This window comes from Amblyraja radiata, chromosome 19 (assembly GCF_010909765.2).
Source record: "Amblyraja radiata isolate CabotCenter1 chromosome 19, sAmbRad1.1.pri, whole genome shotgun sequence".
NCBI lineage: Eukaryota > Metazoa > Chordata > Chondrichthyes > Rajiformes > Rajidae > Amblyraja > Amblyraja radiata.
The window spans coordinates 36434116-36461074 of record NC_045974.1 but is presented as its reverse complement, the minus strand read 5'-3'; the positions used below and the strand labels follow the sequence as shown (position 1 = coordinate 36461074).

At 43.0% G+C, this 26959-nt stretch overlaps 1 protein-coding gene across 2 annotated transcripts in view; it reads right to left on the bottom strand.

The window, feature by feature from the left end:
• Positions 1-26959, bottom strand: part of hmga2 (high mobility group AT-hook 2) — a 155688-nt gene that overhangs the window by 14766 nt on the left and 113963 nt on the right. For both annotated transcript variants that reach the window (XM_033038239.1, XM_033038238.1), the window contains exon 4: positions 8303-8335. In XM_033038239.1, the coding sequence (XP_032894130.1) occupies positions 8303-8335 (33 nt within the window). The remainder of the gene's footprint in view (positions 1-8302; positions 8336-26959) is intronic.

Below are 26959 nucleotides of genomic sequence, written 5' to 3'. Positions count from 1 at the left end.
TGACCCCCTACTGGAGTGTGCGTGCATCTGTCTGTGTCAGTGTGTGCTACTATGTCCATGCCTGTGTGTGCTTGTGTTTATACCGTGTCTGTGTGAGCGTGTGTCTACATGTGCATGTGTGTGTCTACATGTGCACGTGTGTGTCTGTGTTCATGCATGTTTGCACCCGAGCATCACTTTGTGCCCAAGTGTGTGTGCCTGCCTGTGTTTGCACCTGAATGTGTCTGTGCCTGTGTATACCTGTCTGGGCCGTGTGCGTCTGGGCCGTGTGTGTCTGGGCTGTGTGTGTCTGGGCCGTGTGTGTCTGTGCCTGTGTATACCTGTCTGGGCCGTGTGCGCCTGGGCTGTGTGTGTCTGGGCCGTGTGTGTCTGTGCCTGTGTATACCTGTCTGGACCGTGTGCGTCTGGGCTGTGTGTGTCTGGGCTGTGTGTGTCTGGGCCGTGTGCGTCTGGGCCGTATGCGTCTGTGCCCGTGTGTGTGTGTGCCCGTGTGTGTATGTGTGCCCGTGTGTGTGTGTGTGTGCCCATTTGTGTGTGTGCCCATGTGATCTGTGCCGTGCCTGCGTCAGTGTCTCTGTCTACATGTGTCTCTCTATCAGTCTGTGCACATGTGCCTCTGTCAGCCTGTGCGGTCTCTCTGCGTGTATGTATATGCATGTATATGAAGGTACTTGGCTGAGATGACTCTGCTGTACAATGTCCCATTGCTCCTGCTCTCCGTGGTGCCCCGTGCATTGGCCCTACATCCACCTCCACATTCACTGACGTCACCTTCAGCTGAAAATTGTCACTTGGATAATTCTTCGATGCAATCAGGTTTGCATCAATAGGTTGTTTGCCATGAGATTCACATCTTCTTCGGGTTACTTTATGTTCAGCAAAGTAAGATCAATGAAATTGTTCCTGCACCAGATGATATTATTTTAAATCAGATGTTTATCCAGGAAATTACTGGGAAGCTGCCCTAACTCTCCTGCAACCAATTAAAATTGCCCAAGTAACTTAACTGCCATGCTAGTTGCTGTGTGCTGGTTGAGGCAGGTTGTAGCCACCGGCTCAAACCCTTTCAGTGCATCCCAGTTGAGATCTGACTCCAGTTTTTACCGAGTTTCTAGCAAGAAGCTGCATGCAGGCATCCGGCCTGGAGTCACAAGAGACGTCTCAGGGCAAGTATAATACTTACCCTTGTGCGGCCAGGTGGGGCAAATGTGCTTTTCTGGAACCAAGAAGAAAATCAAAGATTTCCTCCACCACAAAGCGAGTCCCTCCACCGTGTGCAAGCTCTGTGCAGCAACTCAGCAGCTCGTTCCGAGCACCTTCTCACTCCCTGTGTGGCCTGTGGGCCACATCAGTTCCTGTTTTTTTCAACATGGTTCCCTTGTGTTTTGAGTGTCAAGTACATCCACTCGATTACAACCTTTCAGACCCCCATCAAGTTTCTGACGTAATGATTGAAGAAACTGCTACAGAGGCACAGGTCAGCACCTCCCAAAACGTACAACTTAAATATTATCACCACAAACCGAGACTTTAAACATTATGAAGTTACAGGTCTAAATACACTTTAAGGCATTTAAAACATGGAACAGTACAACACAGGCTCTTCGGCCCACAATGTCTGCATGAAGATGGTGCCAAGCTAAACTAATCTCCTCAGCCTGTTTGTCATCTATATCCCTTCACTCCCCACATATCCATGTGCTTACCTACAAGCTCCTTCATAGCTCCCCATGCTTTTCTTGTTGGTAGTTGTGAATGTAATTTGACTGCAGGTGGGATTGAAATCAGCTCACTAGTTGTTCAATCGTGAGAAAACCTGTAAGCAACTAACTTTAAATTCAGACAGGCCAAAAATACATACACTATGCAGACGGTGAGGGGAGCTGAATCATAGTTGCAAATATATATATATATTATATATACTACATGTGGAATGTCTCTTCAAGCCTTCATTTATCAGCGTGACCACCCAGCTTGCTCATAAATACATACGCCACATTCATACAGCCAGGGTTTATCAAAATCATAGCATGCCACATAAAAATTCTGTCAAAATTGAGACCTTTAGGAAATCCCCTTGGCCTCATCTGTGTAGAAACAATGAAAAAACTACAAGAAAGCAGAGCTAGGTTGAAAGGATTAATGGTCTGCTCAGGTACAAAATTAAAACTCTTGAGGAGAATCTGAACCACTAGAAAACCCGGTGGATTTTTAATTTTCTTTTCATACCCAACCTGATCTGACCCAACCCGCTATTGTAAATATAATAATGTCAAACATGTTAAGTCTCACAAATCTAATGGAAGCCAGAAGTAATGTTGGGAGGCATTTTCAGCAAAGTGGGAAAAAAAGCTTGCTAAAATGTATTTATAAAGTCTCAGCTGGCCTGGCCCAGCTGAACCTGACCCGTATCTGAATGTTTTATCAGAGTCTACGCCTGATCAATCTGAGCCCAACACAGTCAGTTCCCATTGGGTTTGGGTTCTGGAAGGACCAGTAAAGCACATTAAAAATAACTCCAGATGTTGCAAATTCTGCTACAATTCCTAATGAAAATGTTTAGGGAAACAGTTGACCTGTTCCTATCTCGGTTTCTTTGTGCACATAGAGGATGTACTTCCTGCGGCAGCTGAGAAAGCACAATCTGCCACAGGCAATGATGGTCCAATTCTACACGGCCATCGTAGTCTGTTCTCACCTTCTCCATCATGGTCTGGTTTGGCTCAGCCACCAACCACGACACCTGGAGGCTGCAGCGAATCGTCCGATCAGCAGAGAAGATTATTGGCTGCAACCTTCCCTCCATTGATGAACTGTACACTGCAAGGGCCAGGAAGCGAGCGGGCAAGATCATCTCTGACCCCTCTCACCCTGGCCACAAACTCTTTGAATCACTTCCCTCTGGAAGGCGACTCCGGACTGTCAAAGCTGCCACAGCCAGACATAAAAACAGTTTTTATCCACAAGTAGTTGCTCTACTCAACAGCCAAAAATCTGTAGCCTCCCTTTGATCTGGTATTTTGTTGGTTCACATGCTTGATCAATGGTGTTTTATCATTAATGTTTTATTATTATTAATGTTTAGTGTTTTCTGAGTCATTCGTAACTGTCACTGTATGTCATGTTGTTACTTGTGGACGGAGCACCAAGGCAAATTCCTTGTATGTGAATATTTGGCCAATAAACTTACTTACTTACTTACTTAGAGAGAGAAAAACCGGAACGCCGAAGCAATGCAGAGGATTTGGGAGCATGAAGTTTCACCGTGACTTCTTGGAATCCAATCAACATGCTCAAGGTTGAGACAAAATAAAATGCAAACCTATGCTTTACGCTTGGGTCAATGGAAGAAAAAATGATCTGCTTTAATTCTCATTAATTTTAATTTAATGGCTCAGATTCTTGACCTCAGACATGAAAATGGCAGGTGACAGGGTAGGTTATTCTGCAACTGTGAAGACATCTTATAGCTGATAAATTATCTGGACCTGGGACAAGAGTTTCACGAAGGAGTAATTTGGAAGCCAGGTATATGAGTGTATGTTCTCATATTCAAGCTTCGATCTAAGTGTTGCATGAAGGTGGCATCAAGGTGATTGTTGCTTGGAACCAACAATGCTGCACCTGGACAATTCATTACTGGAGGACAGACGCAGAGAAATTAGCAGATGACACCAAGTCAGGAGCAGGGCATAGGGAAGAGCAAATTTCAACGATGAGACATAAGTATCAGGCTGAGTTTGTGATATGACCAAATACAATGACTGGAGAACGGAAATATACAGTGGGGCTGTGTCCACTATAGGCCACAGATTGGGGCAATGGTTGATAATTCTCGTAAATAAACGATTTGCTCCCTCAAGCCTGTTTTGCCATTCAATTTGATAATGACTGATCTGTGAAATAACTCCATGTTTGGAAGTGAGAATATCTTTCAACCTTTGCACCACATCCCTGAATACCTCTGGGTACAAAGTCGATCAACGTCAAATTTAATATCGATTATTGATTTTGCACAAAATCACCGACAATGGGAGGGTTGTGAACTTCCACTGTCTTTTATGTGTGGAAGAAAAGTTTCCAGCCCTTGGTCTGAAAGGCTGGCTTGAAGTGTTAGCTATACCCCTCCGCCCCACCCACGTTCAGTGTGGGGCCCCTTACCTTAGATCAGTTAGAAATTGTTTTGGTATGTACTTTTAATAATATCATGAAAATATCAATCAGATCACTCATTGAACTAAATTTCTAGGGAATTCAATCCCAATTTCTTAATCTTGTAATTTAACAACTGAAGTGCAAATATTGTTCCGGTAAATCTGTACTGCACTTCCTCCAAGGCCAAGATATATTTTCCAAGGTGCTCAGAAATGCTCACAGGTCACCAAGTAGATTTATTGCACCCTTCCCACCCATAAAAGTAAATTGACATTTGCAATTTACCAATCTAAAGTTACGGTTCCCAAATTAATGGAGCTCGGGAAGATGAGGAAGTCATTTTATAAATAACTTCCTTATAGATGCTGAGATGGAAGCCATCAAATCCATTGGATTTGTTATCCACACAGTGTAAGGACTTTGGTGAGAAGCCATTCCTGATTCAACACTAGTTTTCAGGATGCTATTTTCCTCCTTTATTTCAACATCTTTGCCATTTCTTTATTTTCATTGACAAAGACCCAGATAACAGTCTGTGAGGGGCCCCACACAGGAACAAACACAGAAATGCAGGAAGAATTCAACCAGTCAGGCAGCATCTGTTGAAGGAGAAACCAGTTCAGGTTTGGGATTGATGATCTTTACTCTCAAGAGTAAGGGGAAGAATGGAGGGGTTCCAGTTTTCAAAGTTGGGGGGAGGAGTGAGATGTCAGTGAACAGGTCATAAGGAGATGGGTTAAGACAGATGGGGTGATAAGAAGCAGGAGCATGTAGTGAGACATTGAAATAAAGTGGGACGAAAGGGACATTTGCATTGTAAAGGAAAATGATGAGAGAGCAGTTTACCTGAGGTTGGAGAGTTCAGTGTTCTTTCCAGAAGGTTGCAAAGTGCCTAGACGGGTGATAAGATGTTGTTCTTCTAGTTTATGTTGGGCCTCACTCTGGCAATGGGGGAGGCTGCTGACAGGGGGAAATGGATTGAGAATTAAAGTGACATGCAGAAGGAAGAGAGATAATCCGTGCAGACTGAGCGCTGATGCTCTGCAGAGCAATCAACCAATCTCTGCTTGGTTTCTCCACGGTAGAGGAGGCACTGGGAAAGCAAAAATGTAGAAGACTAGCTGGCAAGTGGATTGCTGCTTCACCTGGAATGATTGTTTGGGCCCCTGGATGGTGGGAAGGGAAGAAATGAATGGTCTGGCATTGCATCGCCTCCATTTGCATGGGAAGGTGCCATGGGATGGGAGAGGTGGGTGGGGCAGAAGAACGGACCACACATTATCATGAAGTGAGCAGTCCCTGCAAAATGTAGAAAGGGGGCAATGGGGGATGGGAAGCTGTGACGAGTGGTGGGATCATTGTTTGGGGCTGGCAAAAATGGGAAAGGATATTTTTGAAAGTGAAGTTGATGGGGTGGCTACCAGGGGAGCTCTTATCTTTCTCTGTCCTGGGGGAGAGAGAGTGAGAGTCGATGTGGGGAAATAGACGGATGGGGTTGAAAGCTCCATCCACTATGGAAGATGGAAAACATGTTTCTGGAAGACGAATGACGTTTCAGAGACACGGCGGCAGACGACCTCATTGTTGGAATAAATGCACCAGAGACAAAGAAAAATTAGAAAATATAACGGCAACCTTATAGGAGGCTGGGCGAGAGGATGTATGTTCAAGGTTGCTGTGGGAGTCCATTGTTCCACTGAAACCAGCTAGTCTCACTCTGGCGCTATAAGAGAGGCTATGGGGAAAGTGCACATAGGAGCAACCAAGGTGGCAAAGCGATGTGGACTGCCCGAGACTGCTTAGCAGAAGAAATACTTCACTGGGTTGCATTGTTCAAATTTAAGAGAAAATAAAAATTTAACTCCAATCTACTCAAGCTTTCCGCAACTATCGAGTCAGGATCGTGGTTACGAGCTTCCAATAGGTTAAAGTTCGTGCAAAGGATGGCAAACATATGGAATCCACTGCTCTGGGAATCAGATAATGTGGGTAAATTAGAGAGAATTGGATACATATTTGAGAGGGACTGAAAGGCATTAGTTGCCAGGACTTGCCAGATGGACTACAAAGTCTTCCATTACACTTTAAGGTCATGTAAATAGGAATGAAGGGCATTTGTGATATTTGACCAGCCTTTCTGACTCACTAATTGACCCTGGAGAGGAGTGGATCTGCCACTGAGGAACCATAATTCTTCCTATTTAATTCAGATACCTCCACAAGCCAGTGCCCAAAATGAGTCGAGTGATCTCTGCTTGTCAAGCAGGGAAAAGATTGCAAATATTCCGGCAAATACGTGTTCCTACGGGGAATGCGTGTGCATTCTGCTCTGCACAAACAGAAAACCTATTCTCTGGAGATTTCTCAGTTATTTCGTTTGAACGAGATGATGGGATTTCCATGTGTCAAGCTGACGAAACAAAACTCACCACGATTGGGAACCAGTGCAAAAAGATTGCCGGCGCTGAGCAGTAATGGCTCAGGTGGCAAAAATCAGATTCTTGTTTCAGACCCTTACTGGAATATGCTTCGTGTGCCTGGGACCCATACAAAACTGGTCATATCAACAAACTAGAAGGGGTACAGAGGAAAGCAGCATGCTTTTGCATTGGGAACTACAATAAAGGTAGCAGTGTCACCCAGATGCTGTCCGACCTGGCGTGGAAACAAGAAGGGCAAGGAACAGACTAGCCATGTTGTACAAGATTCAAAAGGGGATCATGGGCATAACTGCAGATAGATACATAACATACTCAACAGAAATGCGACCAAGAAAGATAAATGATATGCAAATAGAAACCCCATTCGCCAGGACAGATATTTATAAGAACTCATTCTTTGTAAGAACCTTAAGGGAATGGAATAAACAAGGCAACAATATAGTTAAATCACCTTCACTAGACAGTTTTAAGGCGGCACTAACAGCACGTTAGTATGCACAACACATCCAAGTTGGCGATATGCAGAGTACTGCCATGCCGACTACAAATTCAGAAGGTACTACACAACTCAGTGGGTGGCTGGGGATGGGGGCAGGGCCACTACTACTAAATGCCATCCACTGATCCTTACCAGAGAGTGCATGTCAGTAGCTGCTGGCTTAGCATTCAGTCAGGCATGGTTGTGAAGTACCCACAATGGAACAGCAAGAAGCCGTAGCTTAAAATGTGCATTTATACAGTGCCTTCCACCATCACCCTGTGGCATCACAGAGCGAGTTACAGCTGCACGTTTTTTTCCCCCCCAAATACATTGACTGCTTTTATTTACATTAAGTATGAGAATTGGAAGCAGAAAGGGGAAGACAGAAACACAAGTGTGCGCATGAACAACTGCATTTAAACAATATATATCTTTGCAGATATTACTCAAGCTAATTAGTACGAGCAACAACAAAAAGGAAAGACACATCCTCAATATGGAGCACAAATGTTGGAAGTCTGTGGCGGGTTTAACCGGAATTGCCAGCACTGTAATATCTCTCCTGGCTTATGGCCAAGAAATTGCAGTAATGCTAAAGCTTTGAAAGTTAATGTACTCATTATGGTGCACTGGTCCTGTGTACTGTGGACATCTGACTTGCAACCAAACTCGGTATTTCGTAAGAAGCTGGACAACACAAGCTTCAAAATTAAAAAAAGGCTTTGTGACTTTCTAGTCATTTGGATTATCACCGCCACACGGACTAGGCTGTGATCTGCAGACTACATTTTTAATCGTGGATCAAGTTTGCTCCTGCCACTCCAGTTACCAATCCCCGCTATACAAGAAAAGGTTAGCTGAAATAAAAAGGCCATGTGTACGTAACCCCAAAGTCTACTACAAGATCAGAAGTTTTTTAAACTGATCCAGACTACCACATGGTAAAGACATCTGTTACGATACAGTGAAGGAAACAGATGGAAAAGGAAAAGATTCCTCAGAATGTAGTGTAAGATTTACATTATCCGCCATGAACTTCCATGTAGTCCCCATGTTTATACAATTTATCACTATTTCCTCAGACAGCTGAGATTAGGAAGCCCACATGAGCTCATGTCCTTGTTATTAACTTCAACTTTGAAAGCAGTTCAGGCCCTCCACCTCCCTATTCTAGGCAGTTCTTTGCTTAAACCATTATCTGTATTGCAATAAAAGTCCACACTACCTGAGCAGGCTTCTTCTGGGCCTCTTGTTGTGGCTGAAAAAAAAATGTTTTACAGTTAGTATCCATCAAGTATTTGTGCTGTTTTTAACTTCCCTTAATGATCAGCATATCAGCACATCAGCGTGAAATAACCTTCCCCGATTTCCGTAAAGGAAAATGGACCTTTCACCTCCAGCTCCATTTCCTTCCGCAACTGTCGTTTCTTCCTAACCTGTAGGCTTATACCTGCATAGCCCTATAACCCTTCAAAACAGAAGAAATGTTATACTAAGAAAACAGGGCTTTGGTTACGCCGTCTGAATTAATTTGACTTCTGCATGCCGTGGCTAAAAGAAACACTCTGAGCGAGTTGCCAGCTCGCTGGCTTTTTTCCCTGACTTTTTTTTCCATGAATTAAGTCCTGACAGTTCAATGAGGGGAAAGACAATGTCTGAATCAAGGCCAGCGTTGGCTCATTGCCCAGTATGTGTCAGAGTAATTTTACCAGCTGCCCTTCCAAAACCACTCAATCCTCCCATAATCTCAACAAATGGACCATCGAGGACTGCAGAGACAGAAAGAGGTGGGGGCAGGGGGTTGCCAGCGCTTATTCTCAAACCTTCTCACCCCACCAACAAGCAAGCTTCTGGCCAGGCCCCACCATCTGATTTTTATGAATGGTTTCAGGAAAACAGATTGAGTGCGATATATTTCTAATTGTCATTCATGAAAAAAGGCAGGATTTACACATTGCTCGGAAACCTGGTAACAATTGAAGTCGCAGACCTTATTAACAAGTGCCTCAGGTTGTGCTCAGTTATTGGCTTTTGGGTTCTTTCGAAAGATTTAACCCTGTAAATACCTGGTTTCCTTGCATCAAAAGGAACAGGATTTGCACAGACAACACCATCCAATCATTTTGCGTGGCTCGAATATATTGCTTAATACTGTGTTAGGTCATGAATCAAAATGCACATTGTACTAATTTATATCAATAACAAAGAAATGCTATGCTGAGAACTGTTTTAACAGCACAGTCGTGTTACAGCCGCAGTGCAAGCACAGTCGTGTTACAGCCGCAGTGCAAGCACAGATGATGAAAAACTACACCACACAGCAGAAGCTGCACTGTTGCTTCAATGAATTTGAGGCAGTCTTGGAAACCCTTCAAATCATACTTAACAGAAAAGGAATTTTCTGTCAGTAGAAAATGACCTAAAGGCCAGACCCTGTGTAGCTGGGATTTCTTTAAAACACCGCACGGTTTGTTTTCAGCACTCTCCAACTTTATTTTTCTAACAAATCTGCAAAAAAACTTCCCATGTTCCCAGACCTGGAACCAACTGCAGAGCAGCAAGTGGCGGGTACACAGCCCGAGGTTGTCTTTTCTTAATTGCCCAACATCCCACTGAAACAGCCCCTGGCCTCACAAAGCTTTAAGTCTATTGAATCAATCAGTCTCCGCATACTCTAGACTTGAAATGAGACACCTTCGCAATTCAATGGAAATAAAATGTTCAGTTTATGAAGTGGTGGTGGGGAGGGGGTGGGTTGGGGGGGGGGGACACTACTTTCAAACTGCTTTCGAATATATTCAATTAAACAGATTGGATGATGGAACTATTACAAAATGATCATGCCGCTCTAGACTACTCCAGACTTGTGTTCATGTTCCTCTCTGTAACACAGAGCGTTTACCAATGATAACATTCATTTGTGTTATGCTTGGCTCTTGCCAATCAACACTTCCTCATTATATACCACAATACAAAACGGAGCAAAATTGGTTACAACTCTTTGTGTACAGCGGGTTGCAAATTAGATAGAGTTGCTGCTTCACAACCTAAGCTGCCCATTTCATTTATAACCTCAGGTATTGTCTGTGTGGAGTTTGCACGTTCTTAATCTGGCCACACGGGTTTCCCCAGGGTATTCTGATTTCATAGAATCATGCAGCACGGACCCAGGCACGCGCACCACCCACCAAGCACTCATTTAATACATTTCTGCTTACCCTACATTAATCCCATTTTTACCTCTTCCACATTCCCATCAATTCCACCTAGATTCTGTCACTCACTTACACATGAGAACCAATATGCAGAGGCCAATTAATCAATAAATATGCATATCATTGGGTTATTGGAAAAAAACTGGAGGTGTGACAGGAAGAAAGTGTAAACTCCACACAAACAGTATTGAAGGTCAGGATTAAACGCAGGCCACAGGAGCAGTGAGGAAGTAAACCAATTGCTCTGCCACCCCTTAAATGCAACTGCAACTGCATGGATTTCTTCCATATACAGAGGCGCAGCGATGGAGTTGCTGCCTTACAGCGCAAGAGACCCGGGTTCGATCCCGACTACGGGTGCTGATGATATGGAGTTTGTACGTTCTCCACCTGACCTGCGTGAGTTTTTCTCCGCGATCTCTGGTTTCTTACCACACTCCAAAGACGTACAGGGTTGTAGGTGTAGGTTGTAGGCTTGGTATAATTGTAAAATTGTCCCTAGTGTGTGTGTAGGATAGTGTTAAGTGTGCGGGATTGCTGGTCGGCATGGACTCGGTGAGCCAAAATACCCGTTTCCCTGCTGTTTCTCTAATCTAAACAAAGATATGTACGTTTGTTGGTTAATTGCTTACTTTAAATTCGCCGTGTTGTTGGTGAGAATGGAAGGAGTTGATGGGCATGTGATAATGAATTGATTATAGGGAAATCATTTGGTGAATAAGATTGATAGGATCCCGCTTAGAGCTGCCGCAGACATGATGGACTAAAACTGCCCCCTTCAAAGTTTAAGGAAATATGGCAATTGTTGTACTGGATCTTTAAAGTCCTTTAAACATGAACGTATCATTGGAATAATGCCCCCTTCACAATGCAGCACTGGTGTTGCGCTGGGAATCAGAGGGAGATGAGTACATTCTTTTCCCTGCCTGATACCTGGGGTCTGGAAACATCGCTATATTTAAAATGTACTTACATGAGCCTAATGAGGAATGTAACCTACAAGCCCACGGACTGTGAACGGGTAAGTAAGAGTAACCTAAACAGATTTTCTGCAACTATTGCTTCCTTGTACAATAATTTAATTAACCAAATCTATTGAATGAAACATTTATGAGCAACTAAACAATTATAACACATAGCTTTTCCACATAAACACTTTGCCTTGGTCCAATTTCCTCCCACTCTTTGGTCTCTCCAGGTTGCTCCCGCGTTAAACAGGAGCCATTAGGAATCCTCCCGACTGATTCTTCTCACTTTTTTGTAATTTGTGAGAGAAAAAAAATACTAATAAAGCCTTAACGGTAGCTCACTGCTTCCTGGATCTCACATTGAATGCGTGGTGCAACAGATTGTAATTGGGCATTCATTTAGTTTATGCCAATGCGAGCGAGCATAAATCATCCCTCCTGCCTAAATATTCAGTGCCTGAAGAGTTCATTTTATGAACCAGGATCTTCAACAGGGGAAGTATAATGCTTAAAAAGTGCATTCCATGAGGCATCGCCAATCGCCAAACATTACCCATCTTCCATGTTGTAGAAGCTGTGAACATAAGAACAGAGAGGCAGGAGTAGACCAACCTTGTTCTTCAGCAATGATCTGCCCCAAAACTCAGTGCCACTGAAGTGCCAATATCAATTAGCTCTCAATTCATTCTTTAAGGAAGGAGATGAGGTGGAATTTCTTTAGTCACAGGCTGGTGAATCTGTAGAATTCTTTGCCACAGAAGGCTGTGGAGGCCGTCAGTGGATATTTTTGGCAGAGATAGATAGATTCTTGATTAGTACAGGTGTCAGAGGTTATGGGAAGAAAGCAGGAGATTGGGGTTAGGAGAGATTGATCAGCCATGATTGTATGGCAGAGTAAATTTGATGGGCTGAATGGCCTAATTCCACTCCTATCACTTATGATCAATTCCCCGATCTTTCAAAACTGTATCTACCTCCTTCAAATGCCCTGATGGTTTGACTCCAGCTCCATCGACCAGCGATTCACTACCTTTCAGAACGCAGGTGCAAATCTCCATGAAACCCCACACATTGTGGAACTACACTACTGTCAACTGGCAATTTAGACAAGGATAAGAAGCACTATGTGACGAGGGTGATATGAATGGTATCATTGATTTTATCAATGCCCCTCATAATTTTATATACATCTCTACAGTCACCCCAATGCCTCCCTGCCTATCCTTATTACTCAAGTCCTCCAATCGCAGCAAACTCCCTGCGTATCTTTTCTGTGGTGGCAAGAACAAGAAGGCAGATTATTGTCTGAATTGTGTCAGATTAGGAAAAAGGGAGGTGCAACGAGACTTGGGTGTCCTTGTTCATCAGTGACTGAATGTAAGGATGCATGTACAGCAGGTAGTGAAGACAACCAATGACATGTTGGCCTTCATAGTGAGAGGGTTTGAGTATAGAAACATAGAATAAAAAATAGGTGCAGTAGGCCATTCAAGTCAGCACCATTCAATATGATCATGGTTGATCATCTAAAATCAGTACCCCGTTCTTGCTTTTCCCCCATATCCCTTTAGCCCCAAGAGCTAAATCTATTCTCGCTTGAAAACATCCAGTGAATTGGCCTCCACTGCCTTCTGTGGCAGAGAATTCCACAAATTCACAACACTCTGGGTGAAAACGCTTTTCCCCATCTCAGTCCTAAATGGCCTACCCCTTTATTCTTAAACTGTGACCCCTGGTTCTGGACTACCCCTAGGAGCAAGGAGATTCTACTGCAGTTGTACAGGGCCCTGGTGAGACCACATCTGGAGTATTATGTGCAGATTTGGTCTCCTAATTTGAGGAAGTACATTCTTGCTATTGAGGGAGTGCAGCGAAGGTTCACCAGGTTAATTCCCGGGATGGTGTGACTGATATATCATGAAAGAATAGAAACATAGAAAATAGGTGCAGGAGTAGGCCATTCGGCCCTTCGAGCCTGCACCGCCATTCAATATGATCATGGATGATCATCCAACTCAGTATCCTGTACCTGCCTTCTCTCCATACCCGCTGATCCCTTTAGCCACAACTAACTCCCTCTTAAATATAGCCAATGAACTGGCCTCAACTACCTTCTGTGGCAGAGAATTCCAGAGATTCACCACTCTCTGTGTGAAAAATGTTTTCCTCATCTCGGTCCTAAAAGATTTCCCCCTTATCCTTAAACTGTGAACCCTTGTTCTGGACTTCCCCAACATCGGGGACAATCTTCCTGCATCTAGCCTGTCCAACCCCTTAAGAATTTAGTACGTTTCTATAAGATCCCCCCTCAATCTTCTAAATTCTAGCGAGTACAAGCCGAGTCTATCCAGTCTTTCTTCATATGAAAGTCCTGACATCCCAGGAATCAGTCTGGTGAACCTTCTCTGTACTCCCTCTATGGCAAGAATGTCTTTCCTCAGATTAGGAGACCAAAACTATACGCAATACTCCAGGTGTGGCCTCACCAAGACCCTGTATGGATTGACTGGGCTTGTATTCACAGGAATTTAGAAGGATGAGAGGGCATCTTATAGAAACATAGAAATCTTACAGGATTTGCCAGGCTAAATGCAGGAAAAATGTTCCCAGTGTTGGGGGAGTCCCGCACCTATTTTCTATGTTTCTATGCATCCTTTCCAACTAATGATATCCTTCCTATAGCTTGTGTTACAGTGGCTGTGGCAACCCTTCCACACAGGGACAAATAACATTTCCTCTTTCCATGTGTTATTTTAAAATTTAGTCACTAACCAATGGAGACAATGAAAAAAACCTTTAAAAATTGAGAGAACATCACGGAACAAGCTGAACCAATTATATCATTTGATTTATTTTATATGGTGCTGAAAACTGTTGGTCTGGCACCGCTCAGAGTGAGGTCACAGTGCATTAACCTTGTGCATTATCATTTCCCTCCTCCTCCTTTGGGCTCATTACCAGCTGTGGCTCAGTCCCAGCAGGTAGCTACTGCTGGGACGAGCTGTGAAATGGGGGACATTGAGTCTAGAATCGGGGAGAATGATTAGCTAGGGTAGAAGCATCACCATCTAAGATCAATGGACCCAAAACCTTGATGCAAGCAAGGTCCCAGTAAAACAGTGGGAAAGGAGAAGAGTTTCTCCATCTCTCTCAGAAACACCAATTCCAGGCGGAATACCAGACATGTTACTGTATTTCCCCCCCCGGTATTGATGAAGATATTTCCCTAGATCATTATCACAACATATATGTATGAGGGGCCATATGAATTTTGTTTATGATTTAAATAATCATGACTAATTGTGGCAGAGTTTTAAATGTCACATTTGGTGTCCAAATTGGTGGTAGAACGATGAAAATTTGTCTGTCATGAAAAATGTTTTTGACTTTCAGTCTTAATTGGAGTTATCTAATTTATATCTGTTACTTATAAGGTTTCACATGATGGGTAGATTTTTGTTAAGAACAGTATTGTATACTATTTGTAGAAATAATGCAACTAATATCAGATCATGTTATATCACATAGTTAGTTCACCTGATCAATCACCCAAAACCATCAACTACAGTTTCAACTTACATATATTAAGATTTTGTATTAATTTAGATTTGAAAAATAGTTATGTAAAGTGCTAGGAATGAAAGAAAAAAATGTTTTAAATTACACACCCAACAAAGAGAGTTAACCAAGCAGTTCTTCGGAACTGCTCCCCATTCAATATTTTTTGGACTCAGCTCCATATTCCTGCTTGAACCCTGTAACCTTTGATTTTTTTTTGTCGTCTGAAAATCTTTCCAAGCTGTATTGACTACATTCAACTACTAATTCTTCAATGAAAACATGATGATCAAGATACACCCATTATTATTAAACGTGGATGTAAATGTAAATGCATTGATCTATAGGTTTGCAGATGACACCAAGATCATGGGCTCATGGACTGTGAAGGAGGCTATAAGTAAACGGCAGGGGTAAAGATCAGCTAACAGAAATTGCAGATGGAATTCAATCGGAGCAACTGTGAGGTGTTGCATTTTGGGAGGTTTGAATGCAAGGGGAAAATACACAATTAATGGCATGACCCTTAACAGCATTTATGTACAGAGGGATCTTGGAGTCTAAGTTCATAACTCCCTGAAAGTGGCAACACAAGTGGATAGTGGTAAAGTAGGCATATGGGATGCTTGCCTTCATTTTGGACATTGAGTGTAACAGGCAGGAAGTCATAATGCAGCTTTATAGGACCTTTGGTTAGGTTGCACTTGGAGTTTTGCGTGCACTTCTGTTTGCTCCATTACTGGAAGGATGTGGAGGCTTTGGAAAGGGTGCAGAGGAGGTTTAACAGAATGATTACAGAGTATTAGCTAAGGGAGAGGTTGGACAGTCTTTCATTGTTTCATCTGGAATACCGTATATCAGAGAGACCTGATGGAAGTATATAAAATGACGAGAGCCATAGATAGGAAATAGTTTCTGTCTATTTGCCCTATGATGGAAATATCATATATTAGAGGGCATAGATTTAAACGTGAAAGGGGCAAAGCTTAAAGGAGATATGCAGGACGAGTTTTGTCCAGCCACACAGAGTGGTGTGCCTGGAATGTGCTGCCAGAGGTGGTGGTGGAGGCAGATGTATTAGTGGCATTTAAGAGACTTTGGAGTATGCATGGAATTGAGGGCAGGCGGATTGGAGTTGCTTTTGGCATTATGTTCGGCAAAGACATTGTGGGCCCAAGAGCCTAGCCCTGTGCTGTTCTGTTCTATATTCTATCACTTCACTATGGGTCACAGATTCGTGGAGCACAGAATATATGCTGACCTCACGTGTCAATTCTCATCCTTGTGGATCACAGTTGTTAGCACTGCTAAACCAAACAAAACGCCCATTTTTATATTTTTGGCTAGACACCTGAAGCTTAACCCGAGCAACGTTTGCATGTGGTTCATATGTTATTTAAATACCCCAACAATACACATGCCAATACAATCTGTCAATGGATATTACATTCCTTACACCTCCATTTTAAGTATATTTGTTTAACCAATTTGTCATGACAACCAAGTTCTGAAGTACATTATGATGGGTAAGAAGGTAGACACAAAATGCTGGAGTAACGGGGGGTGAGGCAGCATCTATGGAGAGAATGAATGGGCGATGTTTCAGGTCGAGACCCTCCTTCAGACCTGCAGCATCTGTAGTTCTTTCTTACACATGAAGGGTAAGAACTTGTCAATGCACAACAGTAGCAAGCACATTCACAACACATCAAAGATGGAAAAGTGAACTTCTCCCCAACCACCAGCTACGAGCTGAGATTAGCGGTTATGTCCTTCGGGTCTGTTTAGTGCCGTCAGTGGTGGAATTTCTGAACCAACATTGGCAAAGTTCCCATTGGTGCAACCTTCCATCATTAATGTCAATATTTACTGAATGTCGAGCATTCAGCTATTAAACTATTGTGCTTCGATACGGTAAACCAAGATGGTTAAAGGTTTTAGCTACAACCAATGAACAACCTATGGTAGCATTGAATACACTACCAGTATTCATTGACAAATTCAAAAAAAAAATGTAACATGGTCTGTATCTCATTATCCCCAACAATCGCATTTTTAAAGCTGCCTTCAATTTTGCCAAACTGATACATGTCATCTAATAGGAAACAGGAGTTGATAGTATGTTCAAAGTAAGGTTGCAATATGTAGATTATTCGGAACACCTTCCATGGTTTCATAAAGACACGTACTCCAGAATCTATGTGACGTTACCAGAATGCATATAATTAACTGTGGGATAGGTCAGCCAATATCCCTTGATAGGATTAGTTCACACGGGAAGATTGTAAAATGAAACCTGTCAAGTCACACCTGGAAACTGAAGTGCACTTTAAAATTTGAACCTGTGCCAAAGCTTAGCGCAGATAAACTTTCTTCAGTGCTTAATTCAAACTGCACCTGAACGCACAATTCTTGCGGCTTGGTTTTACCAACGAACAGGAAACATGAGGCAACAGAAAATGCTTGAGGATTTTCAACAGGCTTTAAGGCAGTGGTGTGATGGGATTAGCGGGCAGACAAGAGAAACTTACCAATATGTATATGAGGTGCATACAATGTTTAAAAACAAGGAACTGCAGATGCTGGTTTACAAAATAAGACAAAGTGCTGGAGTAATTCAGCAGGTAAGACAGCATCCAATGAAGAACATGGATACATGACATTTTGGGTCAGGACCTTTCTTCAATGTTCTTAAGTATAATATGAATACAATGAGAACAATGTTCCCGATGAGAATCTGGCACGATAGTTTTTCTTTCTTTATCCTCAGCAAAATTTGAAAGTAGCGACAGCATACTGAACCAATAGATGGGACTTAAAGGAAGGGTAGTAATGAAACATACTGTGGTTTGTAAGAAGGAACTGCAGATGCTGGTTTAAACCGTAGACACAAAAAGCTGGAGTAACTCAACGGGTTAGACAGCATCTCTAAAGAAAAGGAATATGTGACGTTTCAGGTCGAGACCCTTCTGGTCGAGACCCTTCTTCATACTGAGTCAGTGGGATAGGTCAGTTTTCCCCTGATTCTCAGTCTGAAGAAGGGTCTCGACCCGAAACGTCACCTATTTATTTTCTCCAGAGATGCTGTGTGATCCGCTGAGTTACTCTGTCTATTTTTTGTGTCTATCTTAGAAAGTACTCTGGGTGGGGTACTTCACCATCAAGTGGTTCCTCAGTACTACCTCTGTGGAAACCAGCCAAGTTCTGAGGGACAAGGCTGCTAGGTTGGATTAGGGCTAATAGTTCGGGAAAAGCCTATTTAATATCATCCACTATCTAACCTGGCAGAAGATGCAACTATCTCCAATCTGAACAGAGAGGTTGCTGTGTGAAATTTGCTTCAGAACCTGTGAAATGGTTCAGCATTTTCTCATCACCATCAAGCCCAATGAATAACTTTCTTTGGCTACTTCACCAATGACCTTCCTTCTTTCAAACAGAGCACAGTTGTTTACTAATCATTTAGAATTGTGCAGAATTTACACTTGGTATTGTCTTCATCGTTTTAATGGTTTACAGGAGCAGATATGGAGAACTTACAGGGAGCAATTTATATGATACACAGCCACGCCATCATTTTTTACTTAGACAATGCCTGACTGTAAAGAACAGAGAACAGTAGTGATGAATTGAGTAGAACAATTTGGTTTAAATGAGATATTTAACAGCCTGTAGGGACTATTGCTACATAACAATATTCAATTTAGATTTGGAGGTACAGCATCGAAACAGGCCCTTTGGCCCACAAGTCCACGCCAATCATCGATCCCCATTCACACTGTTCCATGTTATCCCACTTTCGACTCGTTACACACATGGGGCAATTTACAGAGACAATTAACCTACAAACCCACACGTCTTTGGGATGTGAGATGAAACTGGAACACCCAAAGTCACAGGGCTAACCCCACACGGACAGCAGCAGTGGACAAGATTGATCCCGGGACTGCGGTGCTGTGAGGCAGCAGGTCTACCGGCTGCACCACTGAGCTGTCCCCAATTCCTAGCAGCTTCCAGCCAGTAGAAGCAGAACGTTGTCATTTACAGGTCTGAACCTTCCACAAGGGGGGAGGCATCATGAAAAAATGTGTTGGGTAGCTCAGGATGGAGGAAAAAAAACCCCAGCAAACAACTTGCACGCTTTTTTTTAAACAAAGTCCTTTTAGAAAGGAAATAGTCAATTAAGTGATAAAACGGAGATGCCATAAACCTTCCAGGACAATGTGGGGGCAAATCTGCAACTTTGTGGTATCTTTCCTACAAGCTATGTACTCTGCCGATTCGGAAACGCCAAGCCGCCAGATCGACGCCGGAGTTTCGATCATCCTGGCGAGAGGGCCTGTACATCAGGCCGTCCCTAGTGGCGACTGCGGAGGGTCCATATGCCCCGACCACGGGTGAACAAAGAGGAAGATGACTGAACTTTATTGCCTTCCATCACAGTGAGAAACGTTGATTCCACTGTGGTGGATGTTTATGCTAAACTCTATTGTGTATTGTGTTCTTTTTATTCGTATGGCTGTATGGTAACTCAAATTTCACTGTACCAATTGGTGCATGTGACGATAAATGTGAACTTGAACGTGAACGTGAATGTGAACCCCAGTGTGGTCATCAGAGAAAAGCACAGACCATTCATACTAGGTTGCAACAATGCCAGTCCTTTACAGCAATGCATTATATAGTGCTGGAGTTACAGCAGGCAGGCAGCATCTCTGGAGAACATGGATAGGTGACGTCCTGACCAAAAACATCACCTATCCAAGTTCTCCAGTGATGCTGCCTAACCTTCTGAGTTATTCCAACACTATGAATCTTTTTTTTGTTGTAAATCAGCATCTGCAGTTCCTCGTGTCTTTATATAGTTCAGCTCCTCTGATGTAGAGGGAACTGTCCCAAGTGACAAGAGTGCCAATCATTCTTCCCAAGACAACAACTACAGTTAGATAGACACAAAATGCCAGAGTAACAGTTGGACAGGCAGCATCTCTGGAATGGGCGAGTTTTTGGGTCGAGGCCAGTCTTCAGACTGAGACAGGGGAAAGGGAGTCTAGAGATAAGACTCTAGACTCCCTCTCCTCTGACTCTAAATTATTGGCTATATTTAAGAGGGAGTTAGATGTGGCCCTTGTGGCTAAAGGGATCAGGGGGTATGGAGAGAAGGCAGGTGCAGGATACTGAGTTGGACGATCAGCCATTATCATATTGAATGGCGGTGCCGGCTTGAAGGGCCGAATGGCCTACTCCTGCACCTATTTTCTATGAAGAAGGGTCTCGACCCAAAACGTCACCCATTCCTTTTCTCCAGAGATGCTGCCTGTCCTGTTGAGTTACTCCAGCATTTTGTGTCTATCTTCAGTGTAAACCAGCATCTGCAGTTCCTTCCTACACATTTACAGTTAGATAAATGATTCTAGACTGATAGAAATGAAACATATATTTACACCATGACTACACATTGACTTGCTTTAAGCACTTCAATCACATTATTCACTACATTATATTGGCTGCAATATAAATAACATTCCCAACTTAACCTAACAAATGGATTTCAATGTAGTGTTGCAGCTCATGTCTCATTAATGACACCCCAAAGCCTGTTACAGCCAAGTAAATCACTACCGCAATGTTGGAAAAATTACAGCCAAACTGCACACAGCGAGATCCCAGAACCAGCAGCAAAATACATTTTTTTCTAGAAATATTGATAAATGGTGCCACGTATTTCCTGATTTCTTCTTCAAAATGCTGCATTGGAACTGTCACTGCACCCCCTCCGTGGCAAATCTTTATTCATTTCTTCTATTTACCATCTATATCTCTCATTTCCCTTCCTCCCTGACCCTTAGTCTGAAGAAGGGTCACCTATTCCTTTTCTTCAGAGATGCTGCCTGAGCCACTGAGTTACTCCAGCCTTTTAAGTCTGTCTGTCTTCAATGGGACATTTAAAGTCCACTCAGAGAGCAAATTCAGCATCGGCTGAACGTTTCATGCAAGAGTTGGCTTCTCCAGCAATGAGCCCAAGGGTATGGGTGCTTTCCCTCACCCACCCACACTCTACCCCTTTGCTGATCCATTTACAGCATTTAAAACCACTATAACCTGTCGCAGGGCTGACCAAACTGTTTCAGAAAAAAACAGAAACATGGAGGGGATAGCAATGTCCACATAGAGAAGAGATTTTCTTTAAGAAGATCTGAAGGCAGGAAACAAAGTGATATTGTGCAGGAGATTTCACAGCGTAGGGACGTGATGGTGAAAAGCAGTGGCTCTGCTGAGGGGCGATTGGAATGGGGAAGGAGCAATAATCCCGTGTCAGAGGAGTGGGAAGATGTGCAGCTGGAGAAGATCGGTCACGGAGGCTGAAGCAAGGCCCTGGAGGGGTTTGAAAATCAGGCTTTTGAAGTCAATTCACTTGGGTGCAGGGAGCCTTGGGCCAGGAGGTCCCGAATTAGTTGGAGTTTGCGAAGGGTGAAGTGGGAGGTGGGGTAGGGGCAAGGGAAAATAAAGAGAACCAGATGTCTGTCAAGGAGAACGTTGGAAAAGTCAGGCTTAGGAGGTGAAGAAAATGTGGACTGAGTTTCGCTGCCGGCGAGAGAGAAGTGGGGTATAGGCAGCCATTATATATTCAAAATATATAATATTCCATAGGTCCCAGCAATAAACCACATGGAGGAAGCCCAGTGCAGCTAGACTTTATTTAAATAGAAGGGAAATTGGGAAGATTCTACTTTGGTGATGCGACCCTCACCCTCTAATTTTACCTGGCAAATCCATGCAAAGCCAAAGAAAATCACCCAACTATGTTTCAGCGGGATTGGTTAGGGGAGGAATCTTGGTCCAGGAACTGTCAGAGCTCCAGTTCTTTAAATAATATTATGGATATTTTAAATCCATTCATCCAAACAAGACAGTTTTCCTTTCGTTATCTCTTCCAAACAGCAGCATCAAGGACCAGGCCTCACAGATGAAAGGCTACTTTTGGGAGAATGGTTATTCTTTAGAGATAAACTGCCAGAATAACACAGGTGGGTATGGATTAGTTTTAGTTCTTTAAAAGGAACCACCCATTCCCAAGTGAAGAATATATCAATTTGTCAAAATTAAGTCTTTGGTTATGACATGTACAATTGTTGTATCCGAGAGTCTTCTTAAATTGCCCAGAGCTTTCCCCAAGTTGACGTTGTATTATATTTCTTTCATTTGCCTTTTCCGGGATATGCCAGGGTTAAATGGTGGGCATATGATGTATGAATTGAACTGAGCCATCTTTGCATTCAACACGTTATCCCCCATCTTTGCATTCAACCCCTTAACCATTTGTGACAATGATGCAGCTGGGTCTGCCACTGTGGTTATGCTCCACGGGTTAAAACATTTAGATTTGATGAAATGCAGGCTTACATAGAGGCTGATTAGGCCAATGCATACAGAAATAACCTGGCCTCCATTTTGAACTCATATATTGCCACCACTATTTTGATTTTCCATTATAAATTTTGATGACCATCTTACAACAATTTTCCAGAGTAATTTGTATGTAAAATACCTTTCTATCGGGCAACTTTGAAACGCCTTCACATGTTTAGTTTTAGTTAAATTTAATTTAGATATACAGTGCAGAAACAGGCCCTACGGCCCATCGAATCTGCACCGATCATCGAACCCTGCATGTTAGCACATGCTCGGAATAATTTTACAATTTATTAAAAAATAGGAGGGCACATTATAATTAATAACCTGCATTGAATTTACTGCTCTTATGTCAAGCTCATTAGATAATAAAGTTTGGCATCAAGCCACATTAAGAGTTAATAGTTGGAATAACTTAGTTGGAAAGAGGAAGTTTCAAGGTGGTTTAATAGATAGTGTATGGCTGGGTGGATTTGGGCAGGTTATTTTGCGAAGAAAGACCTCACAGACACACCTAGTGTCCACCACTACTGTATAGAAGGGAGAGAGACTTGACTGAACAATAAAAAGACCCAATGGATCATAGCGGGATCAACATAAAGAGAATGGTCTTCCTCAAAAGTTGGTTACTGTAACAATGGTAGACAGATTCATGAAAAGTAAGGGAATGGGGAGTTGAGGCGAAAGTTAGAACAACCATGTTTATATTGAATGAAAGAACTGGCTTGAGGGGCCAAGTGGCCTACTCATCCTATGTCTTGTGTTTAATTGTATACTCCGCTGTTATCATCTTAACATTTTCATAGAACAGCAGAGCAGAAGACCAGGCCTCTCACCCCACAATGTATGTGCTGGACATGACGCTAAGACCAACGCAAACATTTCTTAAATGCCACGATCATATCAACCTCCACCACCACCCCCGCAGCAAATCCCAGACACTCTCCACCTTCTGTGTAAAAACACTTGCCGCGCACACCTCCTTTAAACTTTGCCCCACACACCTTAAAGCTATGCCTTATGGTTTTTGAGTTTTCCATCCTGGGGAAAAGGTTCTGACTGTCTACCCTATCTACACCTCTCATAATTTTATATACTTCTATCAGGACTCCCCGCAACCTCCAGTGTTCCAGAGAAAACCGATTGCTCCTCGTATTTCTTCCTGCCCTGTCCTTTTGTCCGACCTACGTTCCTTTCTGTGTTGTGTTTAAATAAATGTGCAGTCAGGACATCATTTCCCAGCTTTATACCAGTACAAATGATCAGCCTGAAGCATGGTTATGGGCTTTTTAGATCTAAAAAACATGTGGCTACAAAATGACATTATACCCAGACCACCCTGTAAGAGTGATCACAAGGCACTGGCCTGCACTTATGCAGCAGTTACAAGCAGATCTCTGCAACATATCACAAAATCTGAAGCAGGGTCCCAACCAGAAACGTCACCTGTCCATTTTCTCCAGAGATGCTGCCTGACCCGCTGAGTTCCTCCAGCATTTTGTGTCCATCTTTGGTATAAACCAGCAACAGCAGTTCCTTTTCAAGCACAAAACCCATTGTTCTCCACTCAGGGTCAGCAAAATTCAGAGAGTGGAAGATGCAGAGTTTTATTTATGGTGTGTATACATTTTGGTGACAGTTGACAACTATTACGTAAACAATTGCTGCAATGCCTGATGATCAATACTGAATTTGTGAAGTTGAGGTTTTACCAAGGACATTCTGACTTCCTTTATTAACGTGGTCTTTGTCTAGATTCAAGGCTTTGTGAAATTAAAACTCCAAAAACAAACTCTGGAAACAAATCTTGCACCTTTGTAACTGTGGAAATCAATCATGGCGCATTGCTATCTGGGTGGGCACAGTGGTAGAGTTGCTGCCTTCCAGCACCAGAGACCCGGGTTTGATCCTGACTACGGGTAATGTCTGTGTGGATTTTATACGTTCTCCCTGTTAACCTGGTTTCCTCCAAGTGCTCCAGGTTTTCTCCCAGATGCCAAAGACATTCAGGTTTATAGATTGTTCAAGAAGGAATTGCAGATGCTGGAAGATCGAAGGTACACAAAATTGCTGGAGAAACTCAGCGGGTGCAGCAGCATCTATGGAGCGAAGGAAATGTGTCTGAAGAAGGGTTTCGGCCGAAAACGTCGCCTATTTCCTTCGCTCCATAGATGCTGCTGCACCCACTGAGTTTCTCCAGCAATTTTGTGTACCTCAGGTTTATAGATTAATTGGTTTCTGTATATTGTCCCAAGTAGGATAGAACTAGTATATAGGTGATTGCTGGTCGACGCACACTCTGTGGGCAGAAGGGCCTGTTTCTGCACTGTAGCTCTAAACATCACTAAAATTAAACTAAATCACAGAGTAAGGGCTCCAAAGAAGTTTTTGCTTCAGATTTGAGGATGGAATTATCGGAACAAAGACAGGCGTGCAGCTAAGAGAACTGGTACCTCACAACTCCACAGCACTAGGTTCAAACCTGACGGACCATGTTGCCTGTACACAAAAATGCTGGAGAAACTCAGCGGGTGCAGCAGCATCTATGGAGCGAAGGAGATAGGTAACGTTTCGGGCCGAAACCCTTCTTCAGACTGATGTTGCCTGTGTGCTGTGTGACATTATTTACTGCTCTGTGGGTTTACCCCAGGTCCTCTGGTTTCTTCCCACCTTAAAATGACAAGTAGGTTGATTGGCTGCGAATTTCCCCTGGTGCCAAGGTGAGTGGTAGAATGTGTGTGTGGGGGGGGGGGGGGGGGGCAAGGATTGTAATGTGAAGGTAATAAAATGAAATGAGTGTAAATATGTGCTGGATGGACTATCTGATATGGACTAAGTGGGATAAAGAGCCTGTTTCTATGCTCCATGACTATATGACAAAGTCGCTGTTGCATTTAAATGATCAAATTGTCCTCCTACCTTAAGGTCACCACACTCTGAGTTGATATCTGTTAAATAAGACCCCTTCTTTACGGACAAGCATTGCCTCCATCTACTCAGCCCTATCCTGAGAGAAGAAACTCAGACGGTAGAGAGAGGTACATGAACTTGTGCTGCCCCTCAATGCTGTGGTGCTGCAATCAACTGTAATCTCAGTATGCCCATCCAGAAAACAGCAAAACCACTCTTTTCACACTTATGCCAGAAGGTGTTATGTGGAGTCGCAGGCCCAGTTGTCTCATTACCAAAGTCAGAGGACTTCTGCGCTTTTAACAATAAATTAAACTATGCCAACAGTCTGAGACCAGATAAACAGCATGGGGTAACTTGCTCAGATCTCTAGATCACTGTAGTTGCACTTGTGCCTGAAGGATGGATTATCAATTTTCAAAGCAACACAGAGCAAAGGATGAAATAAACTGGTTGGAAACCCAGAGAGCAGCAGTGTTACTATTACAGACTATTGAAGAAATTAAACCTCGGTTTTATAAAACGCAGAGTTGAAGAGCCAAGATTGGGTTAAGTCGGAGGCATTATCAATTTTTCAGAAACAGAGGTAATGCAAGTCACATCAAGTGGATAGATATTGAGAAATGAAATTCTCTGATTTGGAATCAAGAACAAGGGAAAAAATGAGCTATGATAGACATAAGATGCTGGAGTTATGCCCCTGTCCCACTTAGGACACCTGAACGGAAACCTCTGGAGACTTTGCGCCCCACCCAAGGTTTCCGTGCGGTTCCCGGAGGTTGCAGGTGGTTGCAGGTAGGGAGACTGACAAAAACCTCCGGGAACCGCACGGAAACCTTGGGTGGGGCACAAAGTCTCCAGAGGTTTCCGTTCAGCGGGACAGGCAACATCTCTGGAGAGAGGGAATGGGTGACATTTCACGTTGAGACCCTTCTTCAGGCTGAAAGTCATGGGAAAGGGAAACGAGAGATAAAGACGAAGATGTAGATGATAAGGCTGAATGATGTTTAATATAAATATATATATTAAATTGATTCCTGGGCTATGATTACAATTACATTTAGCCTCAAAGCAGGCTTTTCTCCAGTAGATTGACAGAAAGACAAGCCCAGACTGCTGTGTATTAAGACCCCCAGGTTGCTGTATATTGAGATAATGATCGATGACTTTGAAATGTGTCTAGCATTTGATGAGAGAGGAAGCCCAGATTAATCCCAGTAAGGGGCATTGAGACAATGTCCGACGACTTTGATATGTAAGTCCTTGTACCAATGTCCGATGCCTTTGATATGCAAGTACCTTGTACCACATGACAAGATGCCTTTGATGCAACTGATGATTGATAAGACAAACTCAAGACGCATCCTGAAGTAATGTGTATTCCCTGTACCTCTGACCAGGGCTAATGTTTTTGGAATGTGCTTAGGTGACAAAAGAACAGTACATAATACCATGTAATTCTGTGTTCAGGGAAGTGGACCGGGGACAGCCAAGTGTCTGTGTTGCTCACTTGGCTGGGGTTTTCCTTGCCACTTCCATCGGCCGATAATTAGTAACGTTTTGAACTGGTCTAACAACTGTATTGTGAGTTGTCTGCTTATTAAGAAAAATGAACCTGTTTGTTTAGTTATCAGTTAAACTTTTTCATAGAAGAGGGGTTTCGGCCCGAAGCGGTGCCTATTTCCTTTGCTCCATAGATGCTGCAGCACCCGCTGAGTTTCTCCAGCACTTTTGTCTACCTATAGAATAAATGAACGAGCTCATCTATTCAAGAGTAACATAAGAACTATGCCACAAAGTTTATATTGAGCATTTTTC